Below are 27,382 nucleotides of genomic sequence, written 5' to 3'. Positions count from 1 at the left end.
AGATAAACTGAAGCACATTCAAATTTTCAAGAGTTTATTTGTGCATACATGCATTCAAACTGGGGCAGCACCAAACTGAAAGTGATTAGGAGCACTCCACCAACAGAAGCTTAGAGAGAACTTTTTGTAGAAAAGATAGGGAAACAAAGCAAGGACAGTATTTGATTTGCTATAGCTTTCGTGGTTGCCTTATTTGGGAAATCTTAGTTGGCCATTTGTGATTGGTTGTTCTTAAACTTCATTTTCTTGGATTTGAGCACATTGACTCTGGCTTAGGTTTGGTTTGCTTGCATAGGTGACCAAGGCATTAGAGTCACCCCAGTCTAATAGTTGCCTCATTTAATTACTTTAACAGATGGATTTACGGCAAGTTTGAAAATAGAATAGGAGGTGAATCTTCAGTTTAGTGCATTGTGTGACCTTCAAGTAAACTTAATTACAGTCCTGTCCTGGTCTATTTTAGAACCTTTGGGGGCAAACTATGAAACTGCCATCTCACTGGTCTCAGAGAGGGATAAGTATCAGGAGAAAGGCCAAGTGAATGAGGAAATGGGATTTTCCTCTAACCCAGGGCCTGAATTGACTTAAGTGTTTTCTGTTAAGCCTGATGGTTGAGAGAGAACTAAGACTGGTCAGAGTGGGGCTCTAGGGAGCAGGGAAGAGGAACTCCCAGCATCTCTCCTCACCCTAGGAAAGTTTCCCTTCTCCATCCTCTGAGCCCACAATCTCCACTGTCCTCTCCAAGAACGAGGAACTCTCAAATGATTGGCTAGATTATGAAACACAGTCTAGGGGTTCTAACTGGTCACATTCACTAAGGGTGGGGTTATTATGCTACACCAAGTTATTTGGCTTGGAAGTGTCTTCTCTTCAAGTTTTTCCTTCCATGAGACTAGATGGGCAAGCTGAGACAGGGGAATTTCACTGCATAAGCTCGGCCATCCTGTTTTTCTCTTTACATCCTTCCTCTTACTGGCATGTTGCATCTTGCAGCAAGAACCTTTGACTCAGTGGCCAATAGGTGTTAATATCTGAATTAAGGGACAATCAAGAATTCTTCTTTGGGAGTATTTAAGTTTTGAGATCCCAACTTGGTCAGAGACCTAGTACTAAGGTTTATGTCACCAGCTAATAAAATACTGCCTTAATTTTTAATTGATATTCTTCTTCTTGTGAATATCTCCCTCAGGAATCTCATAAAGAGCAGTCACTTTTGATAGTACAGGATTTGTAAATTTGGGGAACCTTGGCTATTAGGGTGACCAGTTGTGCTGGTTTGCCTGTGACTGAGGAGTTTCCTGGGATACAGGACTTTCAGTCCTAAAACCACGAAAGTCTCTAACAAGGCAAGGTGAATTGATCACCCCAGCTAAAATGCCATCTTAACGCCACTAAACCCTGTGTGTAAATTTAACCCCTACTGGCTGTGCAACCTTGGATATATTACCAACCCTCTCTGAGCCTTAAGTGCCTCACACGTAGGGTTTTTATGACTATTACATTAAATTAAATTTCCCAGCATACTTGCTGGCTCATAGTAGATTCCAAAGTAATATGTGCTTCTACTTCATTTTCTTATTTTTCTTGGTACATAAGAATATTAAATGATATTCTGAGAAGAAAACACAAGATAGGAGGAATTGAAATACTTTTCTGAATGGAAGAATTGGAAAAGTTTCCTAAGCCCCCTTTTCTTTTCAGCTTTCCATCCTAATGTTAAACAGTATCAGGATTGGACAATGGAATAGTGAATGTATTCCATTCCTGGAATGAACCGGGGGCCACATGTTCAAATGACAGTAGGGGTCATGCAGGGAACATAAATGAGTGAAATAGAATGAATGGGACTTGTGGCAAACAGGAAACCCCTCAGCCTTAACAGATTGTGGCCACATGGGAAGGAGGGTCCAGTGTGCCAGGTCTTACCAGTTTTTTTCTAGAGAAACCACGTGTCTGATATTTTTATGTGAAATATACCTTTTTTCATATGTTGACATCAAGTTTAGGATTTTTAACCAATCAAAACATTCCATAGGCCTTTAATCCTGTCACTGAGTTGCTTCATTGGGTGAGAGAGTAAAATTGGATGTCGTAAGAAGACAACCGAAGAAAGTTTATTCTGGCCAGATGGAATAATCATCATTATTAAAAGGAAACCAAAGTAATTAAGTGATGACTGAAAAGAAAAAGAAAAAAAAAGATAAGAAATTGCCACGTTTTGAATTTGGGTTATCTTGTAAATCTAACAACTCGAGACTAAACCTGAGGGGTTGCAAGATTGTAAAGGTAGAACCTGCTAGCAAAGCTTCATGAAATGCTTGCAAGCATTATCTGACAGATTTCAAAACAGTTTGAATATTAGTCATCACGGATATGTCTGCCAAAAAGGGTAGTGTGTTAAAAGAACATCTGCAGCCCACATAAATACCCCCTGCTGAGTTAAACTCAGGAAATCAGCTTCAAAAGTTGCAGAAGGCAAAGAAGCTGAAACAGCAGAGTTTTGTATTAAGTGGTTGATAAACTTTCTCTGTGGGTAAAACTGTTATTGAGGAGCTAGTTTAGCCCCCAATATACTGTGTGTTTGACCTCTAGCTTTTGGTGACAAGATATTCTGAGGCTCTATTTGGACTCATCCTACTCAATGAATCACTTACACCATATAAATTGAATACTAATTCCGTCAAGTATGGGGATACTAGATGATTATTCCAACTCCTGAGTTATAATAATATCATGAAATGATGAAGAACCTCACTTAACCCTGTATCTAATTGTATCATAAGACCAATAAGGCAAATGAATCACAACAATTACTAAGAAAACAGCAGAGCCTATGGTAGTGTTATCTTGATCTTTTTCAAAAAGCGTAAGAATATTAATTCAAACAGAACTAACCTGCCACATGCAAGATGATCTGAAGAATCATCACTGTCTGTGCCCTGGAATTCTGGAAACTTCATTGTTGGTGGCAGACTATTCCTCAGTGAACCACATTGTTTTGCATATAGGACAGAGGAGATTTGTGATCCGTGGCAGATTCTGTGGATCCTGAATGTCTGGACCAGGAGCTTTACAAAGAGAAATCCACAAATGTGGCATTACTGGGAATGGCTGTATGGTTTCTTCCTTCAAAGACACGTGTTTAGTTTCTTTTCTTTTTTTGACTGAACATATAAAAACAGCACACAGCTGTAGAGATAGGACAAAATTCTTTTTGTCTTGTGCTTTCATTTATTCTTGTTAAAAGAAAAGCAATTGATTCAGAGTTTAAATGCTGCTCTTGTGACTACCAGTTATATAAAACCAGAGAGAGAGACAGTCATATAAAAAATTATTTCTTACTTCTAAACTTAAAAAAAAAAAATCCTTGTGAAATCATTTTCAGTCTGTCCCCATCACATTGCTAGGCTTTGGTTGGAAAGGAAAAATCTCACATGTGAGTGAGGTTATGATTCAGGAATTGGCTTTTTGAATTTAGAAAATGTTGGTGATGTAAGGTGATCTGCTTTATTATTAATCTACAATTCACCTCTTATGCAGCTTAAGAAGACTTGTTCTAAACGATAAGATCATGACTCAAGATCTCAGAATGACTGATAGCAGGTTTGTCCGATATGAAAGTTAATTTCATGGAATGAATCATTTAAAGACAGTAAGAGTCGATGATGAAACCACACTCTGGAGTTTGAAAAGAGACGAGGCTGCTTTAAGAGAGAAACAGGAAGTTGTAACTAGAAGCCATCTGAATACTAAGCCAAGGCAGAATGCTCATGAAGTAGCAACTTAAGTGGCAGTGTTATCCTGAAATCCTCAGGCAGCCAGACCGTCTTAGGCAAACCTTGATAAAACAGTCCTTATCCAGGTTTTTATCTAAGGAATCCCGAGTAGACTGGAGAATGGAGAGACAGCAAAGGTTCATGTCAGAGAGGGACGAATATCAGTTTCAACATCAGGGAGCGGTGGAGCTGCTTGTCTTTAATTTTTTGCTCATCCTTACCATTTTGACAATCTGGTTATTTAAAAATCATCGATTTCGCTTCTTGCATGAAACCGGAGGAGCAATGGTGTACGGTGAGTGCAGAAACTGTAGGATTGATGTGAAACTTGTTGCTTGGGCGTAATTAGAGACTTGTGTGCTCAGATCAAAGTACCGAAACTGGAGAAAACGTGCTGATTGAAATGTCATTAGCTTGATGAAAGGTGCTGCAGCATAATGAATGCTCATCTCTATCCAGATGAGCTGCCAAAATTTGCCTTGTCACAAGAGTAAATGTCACAGTCATGTTCTCACGCGGCACATAATGCGAGTCTGTTGACAGATGCAGGTCCATTGTCATGTGGGGAGACAAACAGGGCTAGCTGTTTGTTTTTGTAATGATAGATATTGGGAAGTCACAGAGAGCAGCCTTCTTTCACTGGAGGGGCTGATGAGTCCTAGAAATAACATCACTTAAACATGTATTGAGTAAATCCTCTTACATCAACTAGTTTCAAGAAGAAAACTTGCAGAAAAGTATGTATTCCACCGCTACTATTGGAGTAATTTTGTTCAAATCGATTTTAATTATGTGAGCATGTTTTATTTTCTTATAATACCCAAGTTTCTTTATGCAGTGCTCTTCATTTCTTAGCCCGATTTCATAATTTCTAGTTTATAATTATTGTTATTATTAGTATGGTTTACTATGTACCTTCTTTTTTGGAGGGAGGGACAAGGTGTGGAAAAGAATTTAACCTTTTAAACTCCCAAGGTATTGCTCTTTCTGTGCAACTTACCACATCATTCCTTTCAGAAAGCTTAATAAAATGTGACAGAGATTATCCAGTCTGTACTCGCATCTTTTAAAGTAAAGTGTAAGACACTGGTAGTTTTAAAACTGATCTGATTTATGAAATAGTTTGCTTTACCACTCTTAGCCTGATAATGGATAGGAACTTTGAACACAATGGAAACAGCTGAGGCATTGTTATAAGTCCTAGTAAAGAATATACTTTTATATTTCACTTCCCTTATTTTGGAAGTCCTAAAGCCTTTTATACCCCTGAGGTTCAGGGAACAGGATCAGTGCACATTTTATATGCTAACCATATGATGTCCTGATGATAACAATGTACAGTCATGATTTGAGACCATAAGAAATCGGATGCCTTAACTGGATCCCACTGTGAGATACTTGAGCTAGAAGGCAGAAGTTTTAGGCTAAGCAGTGTAGTTTCTTTCAGGAAGCTGATGTGCTGGTCCATTCAGAGCACAGTTAAGTTCCTTTCCATTGAGGGACTTAAAACACATAACAAAACTCTCATTTGAGGGGAAAAACTTACAATTAGGTTAAAGAGAAATAGTCAAAGAGAAGGGAAGTGACACCACCAGATGTAAAGCCCTTGGCGTCAGTCACTGCCCTTCTCCACCATCAGTGGACCAGGCTTTCTACTGACTCTTCTAATAAATAATCAAAGAGGATATAGGATGTAATCTGAGAAGCCAGAAACAATGTAATTCTTGGCATTAAATTAAAGGGCTATATATAGTTTAGCAAAACAACACTGGTTTTAAAATTATAAACCTTTATTAGAGGGAAAGATTTCTTCATAGCCCTGAATTTGATTGAACTATGACTCATTTACCAATTTCAGCTTATCTATGATGGAGATACTGTTTTGTAAAACTTTTGATTAAATTTTGGTGACCTATTAAAATTCAGACATGCTTTGTACTCACAGCACATAAATGTAACTTTTACTTTTTAACATGAAAATTCCCAGATTAACTTTAATCCTTAAAAACTGCATGAAATACTTTTAAGTTGTGGTTGAAGTCATAAAATATTAGCACATTTACTGTATAGCACAGGGAACTATATTCAATATCTTGTAATAAACTATACTGGAAAAGAATTTTTAGAAGATTTGTTTTTATATATACATATATATATGTGTGTGTGTGTGTGTATGTATATATATGTAAAACTGAATCACTTTGCTGTACACCTGAAACTAATGCAATATTGTAAATCGACTATACTTCAATAAAGAAGAAAAACAAATTAGCACATTGAGCAATAGTTGAGATAGCGTTTCTCTAAATTGCTATTCTTAAGGCAGTTTAAGCTTAAGGTTTGTGTGGGATTAAGTTGAGCTGTTTGATTTCTGTCCTTTTTTATAAATTTTTTATATGGGAGTTATTGAAAGCAAGTTCTGAAACACTGCAATGTATAAGGATTATAAAAATTATGGAGGAAAGGGAACACTCTTGCACTGTTGGTGGGAATGTAAATTGATACAGCCACTATGGAGAACAGTATGGAGGTTCCTTAAAAAACTACAAATAGAACTACCATACGACCCAGCAATCCCACTACTGGGCATATACCCTGAGAAAACCATAGGTCAAAAAGAGTCACGTACCAAAATGTTCATTGCAGCTCTATTTACAATAGCCAGGACATGGAAGCAACCTAAATGTCCATCGACAGATGAATGGATAAAGAAGATGTGGCACATATATACAATGGAATATTACTCAGCCATAAAAAGAAATGAAATGGAGGTATTTGTAATGAGGTGGATGGAGTTAGAGTCTGTCATACAGAGTGAAGTAAGTCAGAAAGAGAAAAACAAATACAGTATGCTAACACATATATACGGAATCTAAGGGAAAAAAAAAAAAGGCCATGAAGAACCTAGTGGCAAGACGGGAATAAAGACACAGACCTACTAGAGAATGGACTTGAGGATATGGGGAGGGGGTGGGGTGAGATGTGACAGGGTAAGAGAGTGTCATGGACATACACTACCAAATGTAAAATAGATAACTAGTGGGAAGCAGCCGCATAGCACAGGGAGATCAGCTCGGTGCTTTGTGACCACCTAGAGGGGTGGGATGGGGAGGGTGGGAGGGAGGGAGATGCAAGAGGAAAGAGAAATGGGAACATATTGTATATGTATAACTGATTCACTTTGTTATAAAGCAGAAGCTAACACACTATTGTAAGGCAATTATACTTCAATAAAGATGTTTAAAAAAAAAAATTATGGAGACATCCATATATACGTATAACTATCCCATTACTAGAATTTTTAGTATCCTTGAGTTATCTTGAACTGTATAAATCAGTGAAAAGACTTTTATTTTAGTGTTGTTTAGTTTTTTTTTATTGGCATAGAATTATAATTGTTGGAATTTAAGGAGGTCTTAAAGGTTATTTTCTCTAGCCACCTCATTATACAGAGGAAGAAACTAAATCTCAAAGAAGTGAACTTCCCCCAAACTGAATAGCCACTCATGGCGGCGTCCATGTGATTTTACTCATCCACATGTCTAATAAGGTTCATGTTCATCTCAAAAGAGTTCTCACTGATAATCTCTGAAAATAGTCCATATGGATAGCACTGGTGACATCTCATATTTCTTCTTCAGGGATGATCTAAATGTTATGTCTAAAATATTTATTAGGGACTTTCTGTCAGTGATGTAATAAAACCGTCTGAAATGACAACAGAGAAATAAGATGGGACATTCAGATAAACCTTTTTTTGTTGTTTTATTGGAGTATAATTGCTTTACAATGTTGTGTTAGTTTCTGCTGTACAACGAAATGAATCAGCTATATGTATACATATATCCCCTCCCTCTTGGACCTCCCTCCCACCTCCCCCCAACCCACTCATCTAGGTCACCACAGAGCACCGAGCTGAGCTCCCTGCGCTATACAGCAGGTTCCCACTAGCATGGTGAGGGGAAGGGAGATGCCAAGTGAAGGAATCTCCCAGTAGCTATAACTGAATTTGAAATTCATATATTGGGAAGGAGTCAGAGATTGTAAGTCCAGCATCCTCATCTCACAGGTAAGGAAATGAAGACTTAGAGATATGAAGGTCATGTAATTAGCCACCAAGCTGGGCTATCTATCTATCTCTATTAAGAGATGCTGAAGATATTTTAAAATAAATAAATTCTTTCAATGATTGTCGTAGAGAGAAGATGTATCTGTGAGATCCAGATGCATCCTCATATTGTTTATGCTTTCAAGATTAGTCAGATAGATTCTCTTTTCCAGAAAGTCCAAAAGAATGAAATTTCAGAGTAAGACCAAATAAAGGCCTTCATCACCAGAGGATGGAAGCCGTGGCTCTTGCGAGAGTTCTGCCAGGGGCCTGGTGATAATCAGTGGGGAAGAAAAGAAACAAAACTATGGTTCACGTTGAACTTTTAAAAGTTTTTTTTTTATCTTAAAGGAGATGAACACTTGAAAGTAAACTGTACTTCAGTCATCTCCATCTTACAGACAGATATGCTTGTAATGAAACACCTTCTAAAATTGCTTGGTCCTGTACCTGACGCTTATCAATGAATTTGACTAACAGTTCCCCTACTGGACTGACTACTGCTCTTACTCTCATCAACTATTTGTATAATGTTTCATTTTCCTCTGTATCAAGAACCATAAATATTTTTCTAAGGCACTGGATTTCCTGTTTCAGCCCAGCCAGCCTTTTGCCTTTCTGTCACTATTCCGCCGATATGTGTCAGTTATCCTTTAGAAGACACACTAGATGTTGATGCATTTTATCTGTATATGGGGAAATCCAATTAAAAAATTTTAGGGTATGCTAACACATATATATGGAATCTAAGGGAAAAAAAAAAAAAAAGGCCATGAAGAACCTAGTGGCAAGACGGGAATAAAGACACAGACCTACTAGAGAATGGACTTGAGGATATGGGGAGGGGGTGGGGTGAGATGTGACAGGGTAAGAGAGTGTCATGGACATATATACACTACCAAATGTAAAATAGATAGCTAGTGGGAAGCAGCCGCATAGCACAGGGAGATCAGCTCGGTGCTTTGTGACCACCTAGAGGGGTGGGATGGGGAGGGTGGGAGGGAGGGAGATGCAAGAGGGAAGAGAAATGGGAACATATTGTATATGTATAACAGATTCACTTTGTTATAAAGCAGATGTTAACACACTATTGTAAGGCAATTATACTTCAATGAAGATGTTTGGAAAAAAAAAAAAATTTTAGGGAGCAGGGTCTTAGGAAATGAGCAATTAAATAAAAGTGAGGAGAAAAGTGATCAAACAGAACATTTAACTGCTCTTTTATAGTTATTGTTATAGGAACAATTTCCAAGTTGTTAACCTTATATTATATGAAGTGTTGTAGAGGCCAAGAAAAATCATGGGTGGTGTTTGGTTTGACTCTGGAGTTCATTGGAGATAATTCTGATACTCCAGATACAAATAATCTATCTTTCTTGGTATCAAGCGTCCTAGGATGCTTTTAAAAATTAGTGGCAGCATTTTAACAATATTTTTGCTTCACCAGGAACAGTGGTTGGTAATTGTGTCTCATGACATTCTACAGCTCTCATTATTTCAAAATCAAAGGATTAGAATCCATAACTGGCTTAAAGTATAAGCCATGATGATATTCATTTAAATTGGACTAAAAGCTTAAGAGAGTATTAATGGTCAAAATATTGACTGGCAACAGATGGTGCACTTAGCGCTGCTCGCTTAGGGCCCTGTATCCATTGCTCGTTGTTCGTAAAAGAAAAATTGCTCCTTCTTCCCTGATAGCATTAACAATTCCATTATACATCACTGGGAGCTCCCTTACTTTGTAGGATATTCATAATGCCATGCATTTGAGGGTTGGGATCTGAGTTTAGGGACAGAACAATTTAAATCCCTTAGAATTCTACCTTTGATTTCACAGCCTTAAAATATAAGGGACAGTCTCCAAATACAAGGGGAAATCTTGCTCACTGTTTAGTGGGCTGAAGAGAAATTTTAAGCCACAAAGTTTAGATTTTGAATTCATTAAACTATATTATATTAACCTATTAAACTATGTCTGATCCTCTAAGAATATATTTAGCAGCTTAATAAGGCCAATTGAGTTCACTCAACAGCCTGTTTTTCAAGATTTAAAGAAAACATAGTTACATAGTCAAGCACTAAGGTTTTAAAAGCTATTTTTCTTAAAAAATCATAAGGCATTAATTTTATCCTAACACTGCTTGGAGGTTCCTCAGGATAAAATTGAGTTGGTGGACATGGTGTGGCTCTCCCCTACTGATGCCTTTTACTCTGCTTCAGTCCAGCCCTGCCTCCTTGACTGCCAGGCCCATAAGAGATGTTGACTGACACTTCACACCCTTCTCCCTGCCTGGAAGGCCCTTCTGAGGCTTTTTACTTATTCAAATGTAGCATGCTTTATGGAGAAAGCATTGGATGCTCTCTTGGGGATTTGGGTTTTTAAATCCTTATGATTTTCTTTTTTTTCAGTAGCTAGATGCATTACTTTGGGCAAGTGATTTAATCTCTAGCCCTAGTTTTCTTATCTATAAAATGAGGAAGAAATGAAATAGATTTCACTAACCTTCCTTCCAGCTGCAAAAGTCCTTCAAAATTCAGGCCAAGACTGACATTAGCCATCAGGCAACTCTCAGCCGCTCCAACTCAAACCAATAGCTTTTTTTCCCAGAACGCTACCAGCCTATAATGACATCCCAGTCTTTCTCCCAGATGGGATTTTAATTAGTGTTATTTTACCATTCTTAGTTCTTCCAGTCCTGCTCTGATTTTATACGGAATGCTCAGTAAATCCTGTTGAATTCCTGTTAGAAAGGCAAAGAGAGAAAGTTATACCATCAGAACAGTGAGGTCTGGCTGTGGATTTGGAGATCTGTGGATGCATGTCATATGAAAACCAGAGTGGCTCTGGTTTAAGTTGAAGGGATCTGCAGGAAAGGTAATTAGAGTTAAGAGCCTAATGAATTAAAATTGCTTCCCCTCTTGGGGGAAAAAAGGTTGGTTTTAAGAAGCTTCGGAGATTAGGGCAAGGTTTTCCATGCTGTAAAGTGTTAGCCAAAGAAAGTTTGAAAAAGTGGAAAAAATCAAAGACGTATTGCTCTGTGTAGGTTTTTAAAAGTTGATTTTAAGAAAATAACCTCCTATATATTCTGCTGTGCTTCTGAATCACTAAGGAGCTACAGAGGAAGCCCATAGAGCAAACTACTGTGTTGCTTCAAAGGATCCCATCTCAGACGCTAAAGGCTAATGAGTGTGCACATCAAGAAAATGAATTTTTGATTTAAACTGTTTATGGAGATATTATATATAGTCTAAATGGTTAGGCAAGTGGGAACATGATAAACTAATATTTGTTAAATATTTATGATGTCAAAGTAACATAATAAAAATAACAATATAACAAGTAACAATAATGAAAATAGCTAACACAAATAGCATTTACCGTGTGAATTATGCTGTCATAAGCACTTTACATATATTAACTCATTTAATCCTCACAACAACCATTTTTTATGTGGGGAAACTGAGGCACCAAAAATTAAGTAACCTGCTTAAGGTCACACATGTACTAGATACCTAAGCTGGGACTCATACCTTGGCAGTTTGGCTCCATAATGCCACTGGGTATCACAAACATGGGTGTGTTTGTGTGTGCATGTGTGTGTTGCACGGGGGAGGTATTGTCATTTTTATGTTACAGATGATGAAACCAACACTCAGAGACATAAAGTGACTTCCTGGTAACCACCAGGGCTGAACTTCAAACCCATGATCATAAAACCCATATTCTTTCACCTGTGTCACACATTTAGCCCTAGAAGCATTGCTGTTACTTAATAAATGTCTATTTTGTGCCAGGTGATAGTACTTTAGAAAGTTTATAAAAGAAAGACAGAGATTGAAAGATCTAACTACATACTAACCCTCATGGCTAATCATCACCATATCCATGCAGAATAGGCCTGAGGATCTTCAGTTTGTACACAAGGAAACAGAAACCCCAAAAATTTACAACTATGGCCAAGGCTGCCCACAATAATTGGGAGAAACACCATTTTTGGAAGCTGGTGCTCTCAAATTCTGGCCACAGTTGTCCTCTCATCAAAGTCTGCTGTTGGTATTTAGCTCTCCCAGGAAGTCAGGAGTGAGGAGAGGTTGGGAAAGGGAGGTGGGTCGTTAAGTTTTCTTTTTACCTTGAGGCCTCAGAAACATTATACTGTCCATAGCAAAAAGCCCAGCATGGGAAAGACAGTGGGAGCAATATTGTGAAAGCACATCCATGCCAAGCAGCTGGGTTGAAATGTCCCAGTGAGAGTGATGGGGCTGACCCGGAAACACCTGCCCCAGCATCAGAGAAGGTGGTGTTGCAAGGCCACAGTGATTCTGGTTTTAAATGCCTGTGGTTGTCAGAATGGGTGGGGAAGGAACTGCAAATGCCTTATTCATGTGGAGTGTGCAAAACTAGGCTTTCATCTAATCTTAGTTTAATGGAATTAAATTTTTGGAAGAGACTGAAGATAAAATTACTTATACCTCTGGGCTCTCAAAGCGTGATGAAACCTGTGTGCATGAACCTGAGGTGACATGGATTTTGATGGAGTTCTGTGACTGTGACGGCAGTCGTATTGGTAGAAACTGCTGCCTTACAAGACAGTGCTTCTCACAGTAGGGTTCCAGAAGCAGCAGCAGCAGCAGCACCTGAAAACTTGTTAGAAATGGATATATGTGGCCCCCAACCCAGCCTTATTAAATCAAAAACTTGGAGTCCAGCAAAGCAGCGTTTTAATGAAACTTCCAGAGGTTTCTGATGCACTAAAGTCTGAGAACTACTCCACTAGGATAATGAAACATGCAGTTTCTAGTTTTGTCTCCTTTCTTTTCTCCTATCTTTTTTCTTTCTCACTTCATTACCCTGCTGTGATGAAGACAGAGTTTGGGAGACAATCTCCATGTATTGGAGAGTCCCTTCCTCTATCACTATCTAGAATACTTTGTGACATTTCCACCTCTGGTTTGAGAAAATATAGATTATTCTGTGTAAACATTATAAAAGAAATCATTTTGTTTTAGTCAGTGTTTATCTAGTTAGATATCTCTATATTTCTTTTGTAAACTTCCTAAGATGATTTCAAGGAACGGTATTAGCTACATATAAGCTGTGGCTGAGATAGTTTCTAGAGAAAAGTTACCTATAGTGCTATGTTAGGAATCCCGGAGTGCTGTGAAATGTGTGTGTTTGTGTGTGTTGTGTGCACGAGTGTGTGCATGTGTGTGTTGTCTGGTATGCACCAAGGATGGATGTGCACATCGGGCAGCCTACCATGGTGGAAGATCTCATGGTTGGGACTCTGTCATTTCGCATATGACTCTAACCTGTGAGAAGATAGAACTTTAAATGGATGAAGCACCCCAAGGTGGAACAGCTTCATGGACCACTTTCCACCTTGGAATATCATGGGATACTCTTGCGGGCAGATGCCCCGCAAGACAGACCTGTTCTGAAATCTTTATGGGGTACTTTTCTTCAGCAAAGCAAGTTGATAGTGAGCCAGCACAAAGCAATAAATTATGTCCCTTTTAACAACACCCACACTTTCCTTTAGTCCTTTGAATTTAGAAGGTTGGTGGGAGGGCAGAGAGAGAACAAAAGCCCTAAATAGCCAGAAGGCATTGTATATTTTTACTTTTGGTTCTATCCCTGACTAATCTCAGTGTAAAACTAAACTGCTAAAGGAAAATGTTAGGGAATGCATTTAGCATTTGAAACTCAAACCCATATCATCCCCTCTAAATCAGTGTTCTGACAAAGGCTTTGATAAGATGGTAGAGGTGGATAAATATCAAGTAAACAGTTAAAAATTGTAGCCATAACACGTAATGTCTAATATTTGTGAATACTATCTTACAGTTAAATGGTGTCCACTGATTTGGCTTCCTTAGAATATTTATCACACCCTTTCCTTCTTCATTTCCACATTTGGATCCCTAGTTCATATTTTTTTAATCTGAGTGACTGAAATAACATCTTAGATTCCCTGCCTTAAAGAGTCTCCCACTATAAAAAGTCTTGAGTGGTAAAGAACACTCTTCCTTGGCTTTATTTTATTCCTGTCATCTTGAAATTCCTCTACTCAAATTCCTTTGCTAAATTATTTTTCACATAAATAGACACTATTTCTGATGTTAACTTCCTCTCCATGTTCCCACTGTATCTCAATTCTCTTTTCGGATAATTTTCTCCAAACGCTCTTTCCTCTGCCCCGAAACAGAACAAATCTGCCTTTCCAAAAGGAACTCACTCTGTTCTTCCTCAGGATCTTCTTGGCAACCATCTCTCCCTCTTGAACACCCTCTTTTTCTCAGCTGCACGGGGGTCCTTGATCTCAGGTGCCCTAGTGGGCCACCCAAACTGCTCGATGTTCCCGATTAGTCCCCCACTTATTGATTTCCATGTGCTTCTCCCTATAAAGTCCACGCCCTCTTCTCTCCCTTGCAAATCCTGTGCATCCTTAAGGAGCTCCTCTGCGAAGCCTTCCTTAACACTTTAGGGGGTGGAGTTAGTTGATCTCTCCTTTAGGGTTCTTTGGGACTTTGTACATTCACTTGTTAAAAAAAAAACTGTATCTGTTAGGATGTGTTCAGCTGCTAGTCACAGGAACCCTAACTCAAACAGACTTAAGCAGTATGGCAATTAATTATCTCCCATAACTAGAAGTCTAGAGAAGAGTAGTCTTCAGGGCTGGCTGATTCAGCAACTGCTATTGTTTTCAAGGATGCAGGTTTTTTTCGTTTTCTCTGCTCTGCCATTCCCAGTGCTGACTTCAATGCCAGACTGGGAGCAAGGTGGGCATGGCAGTTCCTGGTGTCCTGACCAGGCACAATAATAGCCTGAGGAAGAAGAGAGCCCATCTCTCCTCTGCCCCTGTTTTAGGATGTCAAAACTTTTCTTAGAAGCCTCCTAGCAAGCTTCTCTTCACACTTTATTGACAAGAATAGAGTTACATGCCTTCTAGTACCAATTATCAGCAAGGGGAATAGAAACACCCTTGGAACTCAGAGAGAGGTCAACTTACCCTGAGCACATGTGAGGAGGGATGGTTAGCCGAACAAATCAGGGTTTTGTTGGGAAAAAGAGGGGATAGATGCTGAGTTGCCAATCAGCAGTGTCTGATACCCTTATTAAGTTGAAATATCATATTACGTAGCTTAAGGATTTATCTTGTTTTTTCAGTAAGAGACAATACCTCATTTATTTAGATTATTCTTGGTAACCACTCCGTGCATAGCGAGTGAAAGAACTACAAAACTCAGTTCTTCAATCTTCATGTATTAACTACATTTTCTTGAGGCTCCTAAATTCTCTCCAATGTCACGTGGCATTTAAATATACCTGTGTGATAGTCTGATTAGACGCATGTGTATAGTTGGGCTTGTTGCTTTGCGTGACTGCTACAGGAGGAGAATCGGAAAGGAGCCCGCTGGAGTGTGCCACGCGGTGTGGCAGTGTGTGTGATAGTGTGTGAACACAATCATTGGTCTGAACACAGCCAAAGAGATTTCAACATGTTGTGTTTTAAAAACCATCCTGTTGTCCATTTCATTACATATAAATATGATCATTATATCTAAAAGTAAATCCCCATCTATATTCCTCTGAGAAAATTCTCTTTAGGATAACATTTCAGCATCATGTAGAATGACTAAATAAGATGCAGGGGAACCGGTTATGAAATGCAGGCTTAATATAAGAAGACACTTAGGAAACCCTTGTACCTTACTCTCACTGGAAATCGGGATCACAGGATTGGGCAGAAGGAAGAGGCCTGGTAGGATTAAAATATTTTAATATTTTATGATCAGGGCCATATTTTGTTCATTTTTATAATTCCCACAAGTCCTAGAGCAATGCCTTCCATGTCTGTAGCATGAAAGCAGAAGGAGGGAGGAAGGGAGTGGGGTGTTCTCATATTTTCAATGTGGAGAATGGAGAGCCAGTCCAGAAAGCAGAGGCTCATATTTCTAAATGGTTCGCATTCTGAGTGCTCGTGAGGCTCTTTCCTCCTTCCTTCCTCCGTCCCTCCTTTCCTCTCCCACAGACATCACCATGTCAACTGTATGTCAGGCATCTGCTGTGAGAGTTGTATTGCAAGCTCTGTAAGGACAGGGACATCACAACATTTGGTGTGATGCTCCTTACATGTGACATTTTAAAATGTCACTGACTAACTACATAAACTCAGAGGATCCTTTTCTTCTTGAATCCAAGGGAGTTTGTGGACTTGGAGAAAGTTGAGTTATAACTGCCTAAAGTGTTTGGCTTTTCTAGAGAAAAAAAGAGATGAAGAATAGCACAGCTTCTGCCCTAAGCAGTCTCATTATCCAGTGGGGGTGACAAAGTCAAAGTCTACAAAGCAGTGCTGAACAATATACATCTTTATATAAAATGGGGCCAAAAAGGGTGTGGTGCAAACTATAAGTACTCAAAGATTAGGGAACTTAGTGAGTACAGGCTGCATCAGAGCACAGGTCCCTCAGCTGGGACTTGAGATGGACTTTGTAGGATTGTGAGGACCTTAGGGATGAGGTCTGTTGTCCAACATCTGTCTTGGGGGTTTGTGTGCTTCTGGGGCAAGGTCAGCGTTCACTAGAAAGCAAGTTCCCACTACTGTCACCCTAGTTGCCCAGATGCTCAAACTTGTAGACCCAGGGGATGCATCTGGACTAGAGTTTCTGCTTGGACAAGGTAATGCCACCAGCCGGCCAAGTGACAGAGCTCAACAAAGTGTCATGCTTGTGAGGATACAACCTGGGGTCAGGGCTATGCACACATGTGTTTGTGGTATTGCTTTGCTGGGACAGGCTGCCTCCTTTTCTCCCCGGGCAGGTAGGGTTCTGGTTCGTGGCTTACCAAAGAGAGTACTGGTTTGTGTCCATAAGTCATGGTAGACAGTCCCGTCTTTTCTTCTTCTGTGCACAAGTGGTTGATGCTCTCTTTACCCTGTATCTTTGTGGCAGTATAAAAATAACCCCTTTTCATTAGCATTTTCTTCCTACTAGCAATCCTACTTTATCTATCACCTGCTCTCATGCAATACTGGTCTGGAGCGTGTTAACTCAACATTCTCCGTTTGTGTCAGCATACAGCTAAAGCTCTGAGTGGCTGTCAAAAGCATTATGAGGCTCTAGGAGTAGGTGTCTGGCCTCCAACATTAAGGATTTTCTCGTTGCTGCTACTGCACACAAATGGGTGGATGCATTTGTTAACCGAGTGCATGGTGAGACTGCAGCTTCCCCACTGGCCCTTGTACTGTGCCAAGATGTTGATTCCTCTCAACCCTTGGGATTGGGGAGAAGGAGGGCCAGGGCCTTCTGTCTAGTCTGTTAATTTGGGTCCTCCAAGAAGCAGATGCTGGAGAGAGATTAGCTGCGCAAAAGGTTTATTGGGGGAAAATTCCTTTGAGGAAAAATGGTGAGGGAGACTGCGGATGCTGGGCCAGCCATCAGGTCTTGGAGCAGCCCAACCAACCCCTGTGGAGAGAGGGAAGGAGGGGAGGCTGCGTAGGAAAAGGTTTAAGCTGCGGTGCAATTCTAAGAAAGGTTGGGCAAAGCTGATGCGGAGTCTGAGCCATGGTGACCCTTCAGAGGAGTCCCATCTCCCTGTCTTAGTGCCCCTGCTGCGATCAGTCATTGGCTGGCTTCGGCATGACTGCAGTCGTGAATTCCAGACCATTGGTCAGACTACTCCTCATAGTGGGAGATCTATCTGCAAGGTGCATTTGCATGGCTATTACATCTGGTCACCTCTGGCAGCGAGCAGCTTACTCCACTTACTCCAGTGTGCCGCCTCTCGAAGGCTGGAACCAGACATGGTACAGAGGGCCAGGCACCGCCATTTAGCTTTTGAGGCATTGTATGAATTTAACCACAGAAACCCAGGTACTAAGCACTTGTTATTATGACAAATACTTGTTTCCCCTGCTTGAGAAAAAACGGTGGACACTTCGTGTTTACTTCTTGTTACTGCACTGAAAGCATATTGCAAAAATAAGCGGCTCACGGCTCACCCTTTGGGAATTTCAGATATTATCAATACAGGTTCTCTCCATTCAAGCCCTATGCATGTAGTACCTTGTTTCCCTTCTTTATATTCTACTTAGCAGAAAAGAGAGGTCATAGTATCATTCATGGTAATTGCCAAGTAACTTTTAGAAAATGAATCCTTCCTAGGATTCCACCAGAGTGTTGGAAAAGTGATGTTCTTACGCAGGCACCCTAAACCATGTGCAGTGTATGTGGTGTGTCTTCCCTCCTCTGTCCTGACTAGTTTTATTGTAGTCATTTGACACTGCACATGGAAGGCTGCCCACTGTTCTGTGATGGGTCAAGTGCTCATGGTGGTTACATACCCATCACTTATTTTTTCTTGCTGGCAAAGGTTAAGATAAAATATTTCTCACTATTATGGGGGAGTGGGCCAAATACTGAAGCAGGAACAAGTAAGGTAAAAATATTTTTGACAGAAATCTGCTTTCATTCTCACCTATTACTCTAGTTCTCTACATTACTGCCAAAGTGATAGATCTTATATGAAAATCTGACTGTTTTACTGTCCTGCCTAAAATCTTTCAATAGTTCTATATTACCATTGGGTTAAAAATAAAAACTTCTTAGCATGACAGAGGAGTCTCTTTATGACCTGGCCCCTGTGGTCTAGAGGTTTTCTCTCTCTTTGCCTCTGTCTCTGTCTCTCTCTCTCTCCACCTATTCTCTTCTTACTCCACTGCTGATTCCCTAAATCCATCAGATTTCTTAAATTCCTCTGTATTTATACATTATATTATTAGGTTATCCTAGTGACTTAACACAGAACCACTCACATTTCAGTGACTACACAAGTGAAGTTAACTTTTCACTCAAGTAACAGTCCAGTGCAGGTTTTCCTGGTTGGTGGATGGCTTTCCCCCACCTGGTGTCTCAGGGACGCAGACTTCTTCAGTGTGGTGACTCTACCTATAGGGCCTTTGTTTCCGCCCCATCCATCTGATAAATGGGGAAAGAGAAGGGGGAAAACTCACCTACTTCTTCAGTGCTCTGACACACATCACTTTTGCTTATATTCCATCGGTGAGAACCCAACCAAATGCCAGAGAGCTGGAAACACAATCTCTGGCCAAGCAGCCACTTCCTGACAACTATTCTACACGTCGGCAAACAAAATTCCTAGGGAACGTTTATCTGTCTCTGCCGTTACTCACGTGCTGCCACCCACATGTGCAGCCTGGATCCCAGCTCATTCCCTGATTCAGGTCATCTGGACAAATCTTATGTGACCTTTTAAGATTCATCTAAAGCTGTGCATCATTCAAAGAGCTTTGGAGTGTCTCCTCTCTATACTCGTATAACACAGGGTACTTACCAGCTGTCATAGCACATGTCACGTTGTATTATAATTGTTTGCTTATGGATCTTCATTTTACAAACTTCAGCTCCTGTAGGACTGGGACTGTATTTTTATTTTAAGTCTATAAATGTCTGAAACAAAATATGCACCCAACAAATGTTTTATTGAATAAATGAAAGGCCATTAGATGACTAGATTTACAAAAGAGTGGTAAAACCTCAAACCTTTGATGTTTTAAAGAGTGAACTGTGGATTTATCCTAAAACAAATACATCAATCCTAATTTTAAATTGAGGAATGTGTGGACCTCTAAAGTTTCTTTGTGATTTTGTTAATAAATCCACAATATTAAGAGAGTTCACATTTATCAGATTACCATGAGCATCCTCACAGAGTTTGTAAACTCAAAAGTCAAGGATTGTCACTTGAGTTCAACTCTTTGCTAAGGGAATATTGTATCATTAGAATGCGTTTGGCTGCAGATAAGGAGAAACTTGATTTTACATTGTTTGAAAAATTAGAAAATGTATTATGTCACATAACAGGAAGTCTAGAATTAGGGTAGCTCCAGGATAGGTTGATCCAGGGCTCAGTGAAGCCATCCAGGACCTGGGTTCTGTCTATATTTCAGTCCAGCCATCCTCAGTATATTGACTGTGTCCTTGGACTATATCCCCTCAAGGTCACAAGATACCTGCCAGCAAAAAGTAGAGAAACATATTGCCTTGATCATGTCCTGAGGGAGAGAATAAGAACACTTGTCCCCTAACCACAGTATATAAGTGCAACCTTTTAGTCTGATGGGGCTGTCTCAGATATGTGCTGATCTGTGGACCAGAAACTTTCTCCAGGGGAATTCCATCTCCTGACTGATTAGATTACTCAGTATCTCTCATGGGGCCAAGGTTTTCTTGAGTACTTGCATGGATAGAAGAGGTGGGTAGCTCTTCTCTCCAAAATCTGTGTGTCCATTAGGAAGGAAAAAAGGAGAAGTATTAACAGTGTCCATTGCAAATATTTTAACAATACAGTCTGTTGAGCTGGTATCTATGGAAGAGTAAACAATTTTCTAAACCAGGCAACGACCCTTTCTTCTGCCACCTATACAAGTTACAAATCATATATTTGAAAGCATCTAGTAATGAACATTTTAGATTACATTTCTCCAGTGCAATTATTTATTCTTTATTTTAGGCCTTGTAATGGGATTAATTTTACGATATGCTACAGCACCAACTGATATTGAAAGTGGAACTGTGTATGATTGTGGAAAACTGGTCTTCAGCCCTTCAACTCTGCTGATTAATATCACTGACCAAGTTTATGAATATAAATACAAGAGAGAAATAAGCCGGCACAACATCAATCCTCATCAAGGCAACGCTATACTTGAAAAGGTAAGGATCCTCCCTCTCTGGTCACATATTTTTGTTTTCCAGTATAAATAATTGCATCATATATGAGCCACCATAAATAATGCATCCATACACCTACATATGCCCTTTTTCAACACCACACTAATGGGGCGATTTAGCTAAGTGGTTAATGCCTTGATATACTCTGATTGTAAGCTCAGTTGTCTGTATTTTTTTTCTAGAAGTTGCAAAAAATAATGCTTTTTATTATAACTGTTTTGCAAGCCACAGTTCCATAAGCTAAAAAGATAATAGTAATTAAGCTGACTCTGCCTTTCATGTTACTTGATTCAAGTTTTCACATTTTTTTTTTAAATATTTAGTTGCGTTGGGTTTGTTTTTTTTTTTAATTTTTGGTTGCATTGGTTGCTGCACATGGGCTTCCTCTAGTTGCGGTGAGCGGGGGCTACTCTTTGTTGTGGTGCGCAGGCTTCTCCTTGCAGTGGCTTCTCTTGTTGCAGAGCACGGGCTCTAGGCACGCAGACTTCAGTAGTTGTGGCACACGGGCTCAGTAGTTGCGGTGCTTGGGCTCAGTAGTTGGGCTCAGTCGTTGTGGCTCCCGGGCTCTCAAGCACAGGCTCAGTAGTTGTGGCGCACGGGCTTAGTTGCTCCACGGCATGTGGGATCTTCCCAGACCAAGGATGGAACCTGTGTCCCCTGCAGTGGCAGGCGGATTCTTAACCGCTGCACCACGAGGGAAGTCCCACATGTGTGTTTTAAGTGTTGTTGTATATATTACCAGCTGGCTATGCAGTTTAAATCTCCCTTAAGTCAAAAGGAAAATGGAGGAGAATAAAAAAATTTTCACTTGCAAGCCTTGATCTAGAATGGCTGACTTTTAGCTGCCCACACAAAACACTGGCCACTTGGCTGTTTTATACACTGACACACAGTCAGTCTCAAGAGATCTTGACTCCATCAGTTTAGTTAGGGAATCTTAGATTGAAAAAAGAAGATTGTGAAGTTACTCATCTTTTAAAAATGTTTTTATTATTGCAAATGCGTGAATTGCTTCAGTTATTAGAAGGGAAACTTTCTTCTGCTCTCAGGACTCTGGGTCAGAAAACAGGTGAGGTTCCCTTCTGTGGTGTCTTGTGTGCGGATCAGTCTTTGGAATAAGTGAATTTGTGTTTAACAACACAAGTACATGCTAAGAATCAGGATCTTATGAGATTTATTCTAGATCATTTTGTGTTAGAGCCGAGAACTTCCTTGCTATTATGGAAGTGCACTTTATCAATTTTATCCCATATAAATTTAGTTTTCTTTTAAAATACACATTTTTTTTTTCCATTTCGAGAGATTTGAGACAGGAGGGGAGATACATGGTCTGGATTTTTCTTCATTCAAGAAGAGTAATTTCTAGTGTTTTTTTTTCACATTATCTTCCACTAGCACATTCTAGATTAACTTCCTCCTAGCACTTGGTGAGGGCTCAGGAAAGTCAAACTGATTATAATACTAGCCTAAATCAGACTTAATAAAGTGAAGTGAAGCACAAAAAAGCAAGTTAAATAATGTATTTCTGAAGTAAACAGGAGCAACTTCTAGATCTGCTATTTTGGATGATCTCTTCCATGAGATCTTTCTATTTACATGAATAATAAAAACTATCTATCTTGAAATAATTTTTTAAAGTGACCTTGTTAGCAGCATAATTTAAGCACTGTCTTCAGTTTTACTTTGCTTAGTATTGGAACATAAATTATTTCCCTCCTCACTCTCTTACCTATTTTATCTGCATTTCTAAGCAGCACTATTTCTCCAAACAGGTTGACCACCACCCCCCGCCCCAAAGATGCTGATAATTATCTCTGTTTTTTTATAGCAACCTGTTCTCTAACAGGATAGCCTACAAACACCTGATCAGAAAATTTGTTACTGTGTTGTTGACCTATTGATTTTTTTTTATCAGCAGCCAAACTCCAGTGTTTGCTTTTGAAAAATTAAGGCAAGAGATGGAGAAAATGTCTAAGTTTCTGGGGCCTTCTTGTTTTTTCCGTTGGGTGGATTATGAGTTCTGCACATGAAATGTTTCATTGACCTTGAATGCTCAAGTATTTTATAGACCAACTTCTAAATTGTGTGACTTATTGACTCACAATTAGCATTTGTTCCTCGTGGCATCCCAGGTTGGCAATAGGCAGCTCAGTACCCAGGGTAAATCCCCCAGCTCCTTGCTGGTGGAGAAAGGGGCATCCACTGGTACAGTTACCATATTAGACAACTTTAAGTGGAAAAGATCTTTTTTATAAAAGGCCAGAGGATATCTTAACACACATTTGTTGCTTAAGTGCCAATGTTGGGGGACCCTAGTTAGTCTGCAAAAATGAAATGCCCATAGTCTGTATTTGTTACTGGGAATTGTCCACCGCATGCAAGTATTCATATCAATCGAGCAATTAATTTATGTCAGATGCAAAAGAATTCCAAAAAAGGGCCTATTTATTGGAAGGCTTATAGGGAGGTAACATGGAGTAATGGGAAAAAAATTCAGGACCAGATAGATCTGCCGTCTATCCTTAGTAAGTTCCTTGAACTTCCTAATCTCCAACTTTCTTATTTGTAAAGTGGGGAGATTAGAACTATTTTGTAGGATTGTTTTAATGTTTAAATGAGATGATGTATATAAAGTACCTGACTGCCATAAGACCCTTTATGTTGCTGTCACTGCCTCTACTACTACTTCCACTGCCACTTCTAATACCACCGCCAACACCATCACCACTGCACTACCTCTAAGACCAGTGCTACCATTGCTGCTACTAATATTTGAATGCTTAATATATGCCAGGGATTAATAAAATATGTGGGTTTTTTTTCCATTTATTTAACATCCCTTGGGGAGATAAGACCAATGTATAATATATGCTAGTATATACTTCAGTTCTAAATTGTATCATATAGACAATGAGGATTATGAAGCTTTATGGATTAGTTGTCATAGATACTTGAGCTTGTTAGGGAGTCTTCCTGGAGGAGGTGGAACTTGAGAAGGGCTTTGAAATGTGGATATGGCTTGAATAGGCAGCAGGATTGAGTTCAGAAAGATGTGGGCAGGACGAGGGTGAGGCTGCAGGAAGTGGTTATCTAGGCGAAAAGGGAAGAAGGGCTTCATCAACGCTTTGGATCAACAGAACCTGCCTGAATTATAGGAACACTGTGAAGAGAAGAATCTAAGATTCTAAGGTTTCAGGTCTGGCTGGGAGAATGTGGGAGTCCTAGGATAGAGGGAAGGGAGGGAAGGAAGATTTGTGCAAGAGGATGGGTGAAAATGACTGTGGATCTGCATCTGGAGAGAGATCATCTAATTTAGAGCAAGAAAGAGCCCTGACTTGATTAAGTCGAACTCCATCATTTTATAGATGAGTCAAAGAAGAACTTAAGCCCTAAAATTGATTTAAGTCAGTGATTTTCAAACTTGTCTGAATTTTGCGATCATTTGAAGCTGCAAAAAATCCTGGTGCTTGTGTCCCACCCCTGGAGTTTGTAATTTTACTGGTTTGGGGTGCCACCTGAGCTTTGGAACTTTTAGAAGATCATCAGGTGATTCTTTTTTTTATTTTTATTTTTTATACAGCAGTTTCTTATTACTTGTCTATTTTATACATATTAGTGTATATATGTCAATCCCAATCTCTCAGTTCAACACCCCCCCCCACCGGCCCCGCGTTCCCCTCTTTCACCAGGTGATTCTAATGTGCAAACAAGTTTGGGAACCACTGATTTTGGTCCTGTGTTGTGTTCAGGTGAATATAGTGAGGAGAGAAATGCCACTTTTCTGCTTCTTCTCCTCACCTCCACTGCTGCAGATCTATCAGCCCCTTTTATACACAAAGTACTTTTCTTTCTTCTGGACCTCTACACATGTTATTCTTTTTGCCTAAAATGGTCTTACCCCTTCTCTTTGGATGTCAGCCTCCTTCTTATCCCTAGAATCTTGAAATGCCATCCCTTCAGAGAGGGCTTGCCCTGTGATTTTCTCACACTGTATCCCCTCTCTCTCTTTCTCTCCTGCCCTCTCTTTTGTTTCAAAGTACTTAGCACCATATGAAATTTTATATGTATTTTCTTGCTTATTAATTATCATTCTTACATTGTTTGATGTCCACTAGACTGTAAACTTCACAAAGGCAGGGATCATGCCTTTTTTATTGACCAGTGTATCCCCAAAGACTACCACAGTGTCTGATGCATATTGCTGCTAAATAAATAGTTTGTGAATGAATGAATGAGTAAATGGAAGAATCTGAGAGCTTGGTGGAGTATATACAGCTAGACTATTTGGAAGTTATCATCTTGGAGTTGGTAGAATAGTGTCCTGGATACTTAATGGTTGAAGAGACTAAGATATTATCTAATCTTAGTTGTGTACATATAGATAGAAATTCATATCCAGAGAAATTACATGGTGGGTCCAGGGCCCCACTACTGGTCAGAGGCAGAACTGAGACCCATAGCACTTTACTCTGAGTCCTGAGTGATTTATGATATCCCACACCATTGGACAGGCTCTTGAGTGGCCCTGTGGACAGAGAAGGACTGAGGCCTGGGCTATCTTACACTGAGATGGGTGGAAGGAGATGAGGACCAGTGCTGGAAAGAGAAGAGGATGGTCAGAATTACAGAAAGAGGTCTAGCACTATGGTGTTACAGAAGCCACTGGTGCGGCTCCACCGGCACCTTTTTCTTTGTGGTACAGATTTAAGGGAGTATTTGGCCTTTGTTCCTAAAAGTTACAGGATGAGGAAATGAGTTTTACTCTCAGAAGAATGTAGTTTAAGGGCTTGGATGAAATTTCTGACTTCAGGATTTGAAGAGGCTGAAATAAATTCCTGTGCTATATAATCATCTCTTGGAATACTTGTAAGAGCATGTGTATTTCTGAGATGGTTAGGCCTCGATGTGTTTGGAAACAGCTCTGGGCTTGATGGCTCCCTGAGTTTCTTCCAATAAGAAGGTATAAAACTGGAAAATATGAGAGCTGTTGGCATGTATATATGCAGCAGTGTACTGTGCTTTTATGCCACATTATAAACATATAAAAATTTCGGGAAATACCATATGCCAAGCTTCTTTTGGTCATGCTCAATACAGATAAGGAAAAAATATTTTCGCTTAAAGATGTATGAAAACAGTATTTTTCTATATGTTATGAGCAGCTGATGATCTCAAAACAACCTTCTGAGAGAATAAAACTAGACCGTGCTGCTTTGTATCTATCCAGTTAATGTTTCCAACACTGTTTGTCAAACTGTTCTGTGGATCTAATGTATCCTTAAGTAGTTTTAACTGAGTAGGGCCTATGTTCTATTACACAGTGGCTTTACGTACATTAATTTGTTACAGAGTGTTTAGGCATACTAAAATGTCTACGAAGCATTTCTGAATTTCATATCAATAGGAAGTTTAAACCTTGCTCTTGAAGAGCAGGAGATAAAAGAACTTTCTCCATCACTCATTCATTCATTCATTCTTTCAACACAAGTGAACTGAGTGAGTCTCATCCATTTCAATTCTGAAATAAAGAATGATCTCAAAGAGTTAGTAAATTGGGGAAAACACAGCATATGAATAAATGAACAAATACACCACAAGACAGCTGTCAAAGGAGTGGGTCAGATACCACAGACATTCAAAGGGGGCAATATTATTTCTTGTTAGGGTGACAGGAAAGATTTCAAAGAAGGATAGCTGATTAACTCTGGTGGTGATATATGTAGTGTGTGAAGGTAGGAGAGTCATTCCAAGCAGAGGTAAAAGCATGATGTGGAGGTAGAAAAAGGGGTAGAGAGTATTCCAAGAAAGAAAAACATTTCCAATAATTTGAAGTACGGAAGACCAATGAAATATAGGGTGGGAATAAAGGCAGATCTTGGTTACGGAATGCCTTAAATGCCAGGCTGAGTAATGCCTGCTCTATTGGTAGTCAGTGGAAGAGTGCAATGTTGACAAAAGAAAAGAAATAGTTAGCCTCCTGTGTACAAAGTAGAGAGTGAAAGCAGAGAGACAGATGAGGCTAAGCTTGAATGGTAACCAAGGGGCAGATGGAAGAGAAGCAAGGAAGGAAGACGCTGTAGAGTTTGGACCAATTGGGCACAAGGAGGAAGAGAGAAGAGCTAATTCTGCTACCTTCTCTTGTGGGTTCACAGAGAGTGGCAGGACAGAAATGGGGACCTTAAAAGTTAAGGGAAGGAGCTGGTTTGTAGTGGAAAATCACAAGTATAGTTTAAAACTGATGAATGAATTAATTTGTCTCATCACTAATTTATTTATCATTGATTTAACACATTATGTTTTTCCACATTGAGTTGGAAAGGTCAGCAGACCATTTGGCTGGAAAAGTCTTGCAGACCCAGTAGGTTTTCAAAAAGTTGTCAGCACAGTTAAATTTATACTTCCTATAATTTACAAGTCATTTGACTGTAATGTGAAAAGTCAAAGGAAACTACCCAGTGAAATGTTTGCCAAGTCTTCACTTCCTGTGTGACAAGTGACACTATCATTTGGTAAGGAAAGTTATTTTGGAGTAAGTTACACTGCTGAGTAATCTGTTCTGTCTATTGTTTCAGTAAAGAGAATTACCAGGCAAATAGGTCACACTGAAGCTATTATCAATTGTGTTGATAATACTGTATATTTTTGAGATATTTTAAGGAAGTCCTTATAGCCACAGCTAATTATATGACTTTAAAAAATAATTTTGTATTTGCAGTATCAAAACATCAGTGTCTTAATATTT

The 27,382-nt window shown here is 39.5% G+C and overlaps 1 protein-coding gene across 4 annotated transcripts in view; it reads left to right on the top strand.

Annotated features, from left to right (window-relative positions):
- Positions 1-3,761: 3,761 nt before the first annotated feature.
- SLC9A9 (solute carrier family 9 member A9) overlaps positions 3,762-27,382 on the top strand; it is a 560,292-nt gene continuing 536,671 nt past the window's right edge. For all 4 annotated transcript variants that reach the window (XM_007188090.3, XM_057545832.1, XM_007188089.3 and 1 more), the window contains exons 1-2: positions 3,762-4,071; positions 20,420-20,622. In XM_007188090.3, the coding sequence (XP_007188152.2) occupies positions 3,897-4,071; positions 20,420-20,622 (378 nt within the window). In that variant the 5' untranslated portion in view covers positions 3,762-3,896. The remainder of the gene's footprint in view (positions 4,072-20,419; positions 20,623-27,382) is intronic.

Source organism: Balaenoptera acutorostrata, chromosome 4 (genome assembly GCF_949987535.1).
Source record: "Balaenoptera acutorostrata chromosome 4, mBalAcu1.1, whole genome shotgun sequence".
In the NCBI taxonomy this organism is placed as follows: domain Eukaryota; kingdom Metazoa; phylum Chordata; class Mammalia; order Artiodactyla; family Balaenopteridae; genus Balaenoptera; species Balaenoptera acutorostrata.
Note: the sequence above shows the minus strand (reverse complement) of the source record. Positions and strands in the feature narration are given on the sequence as shown.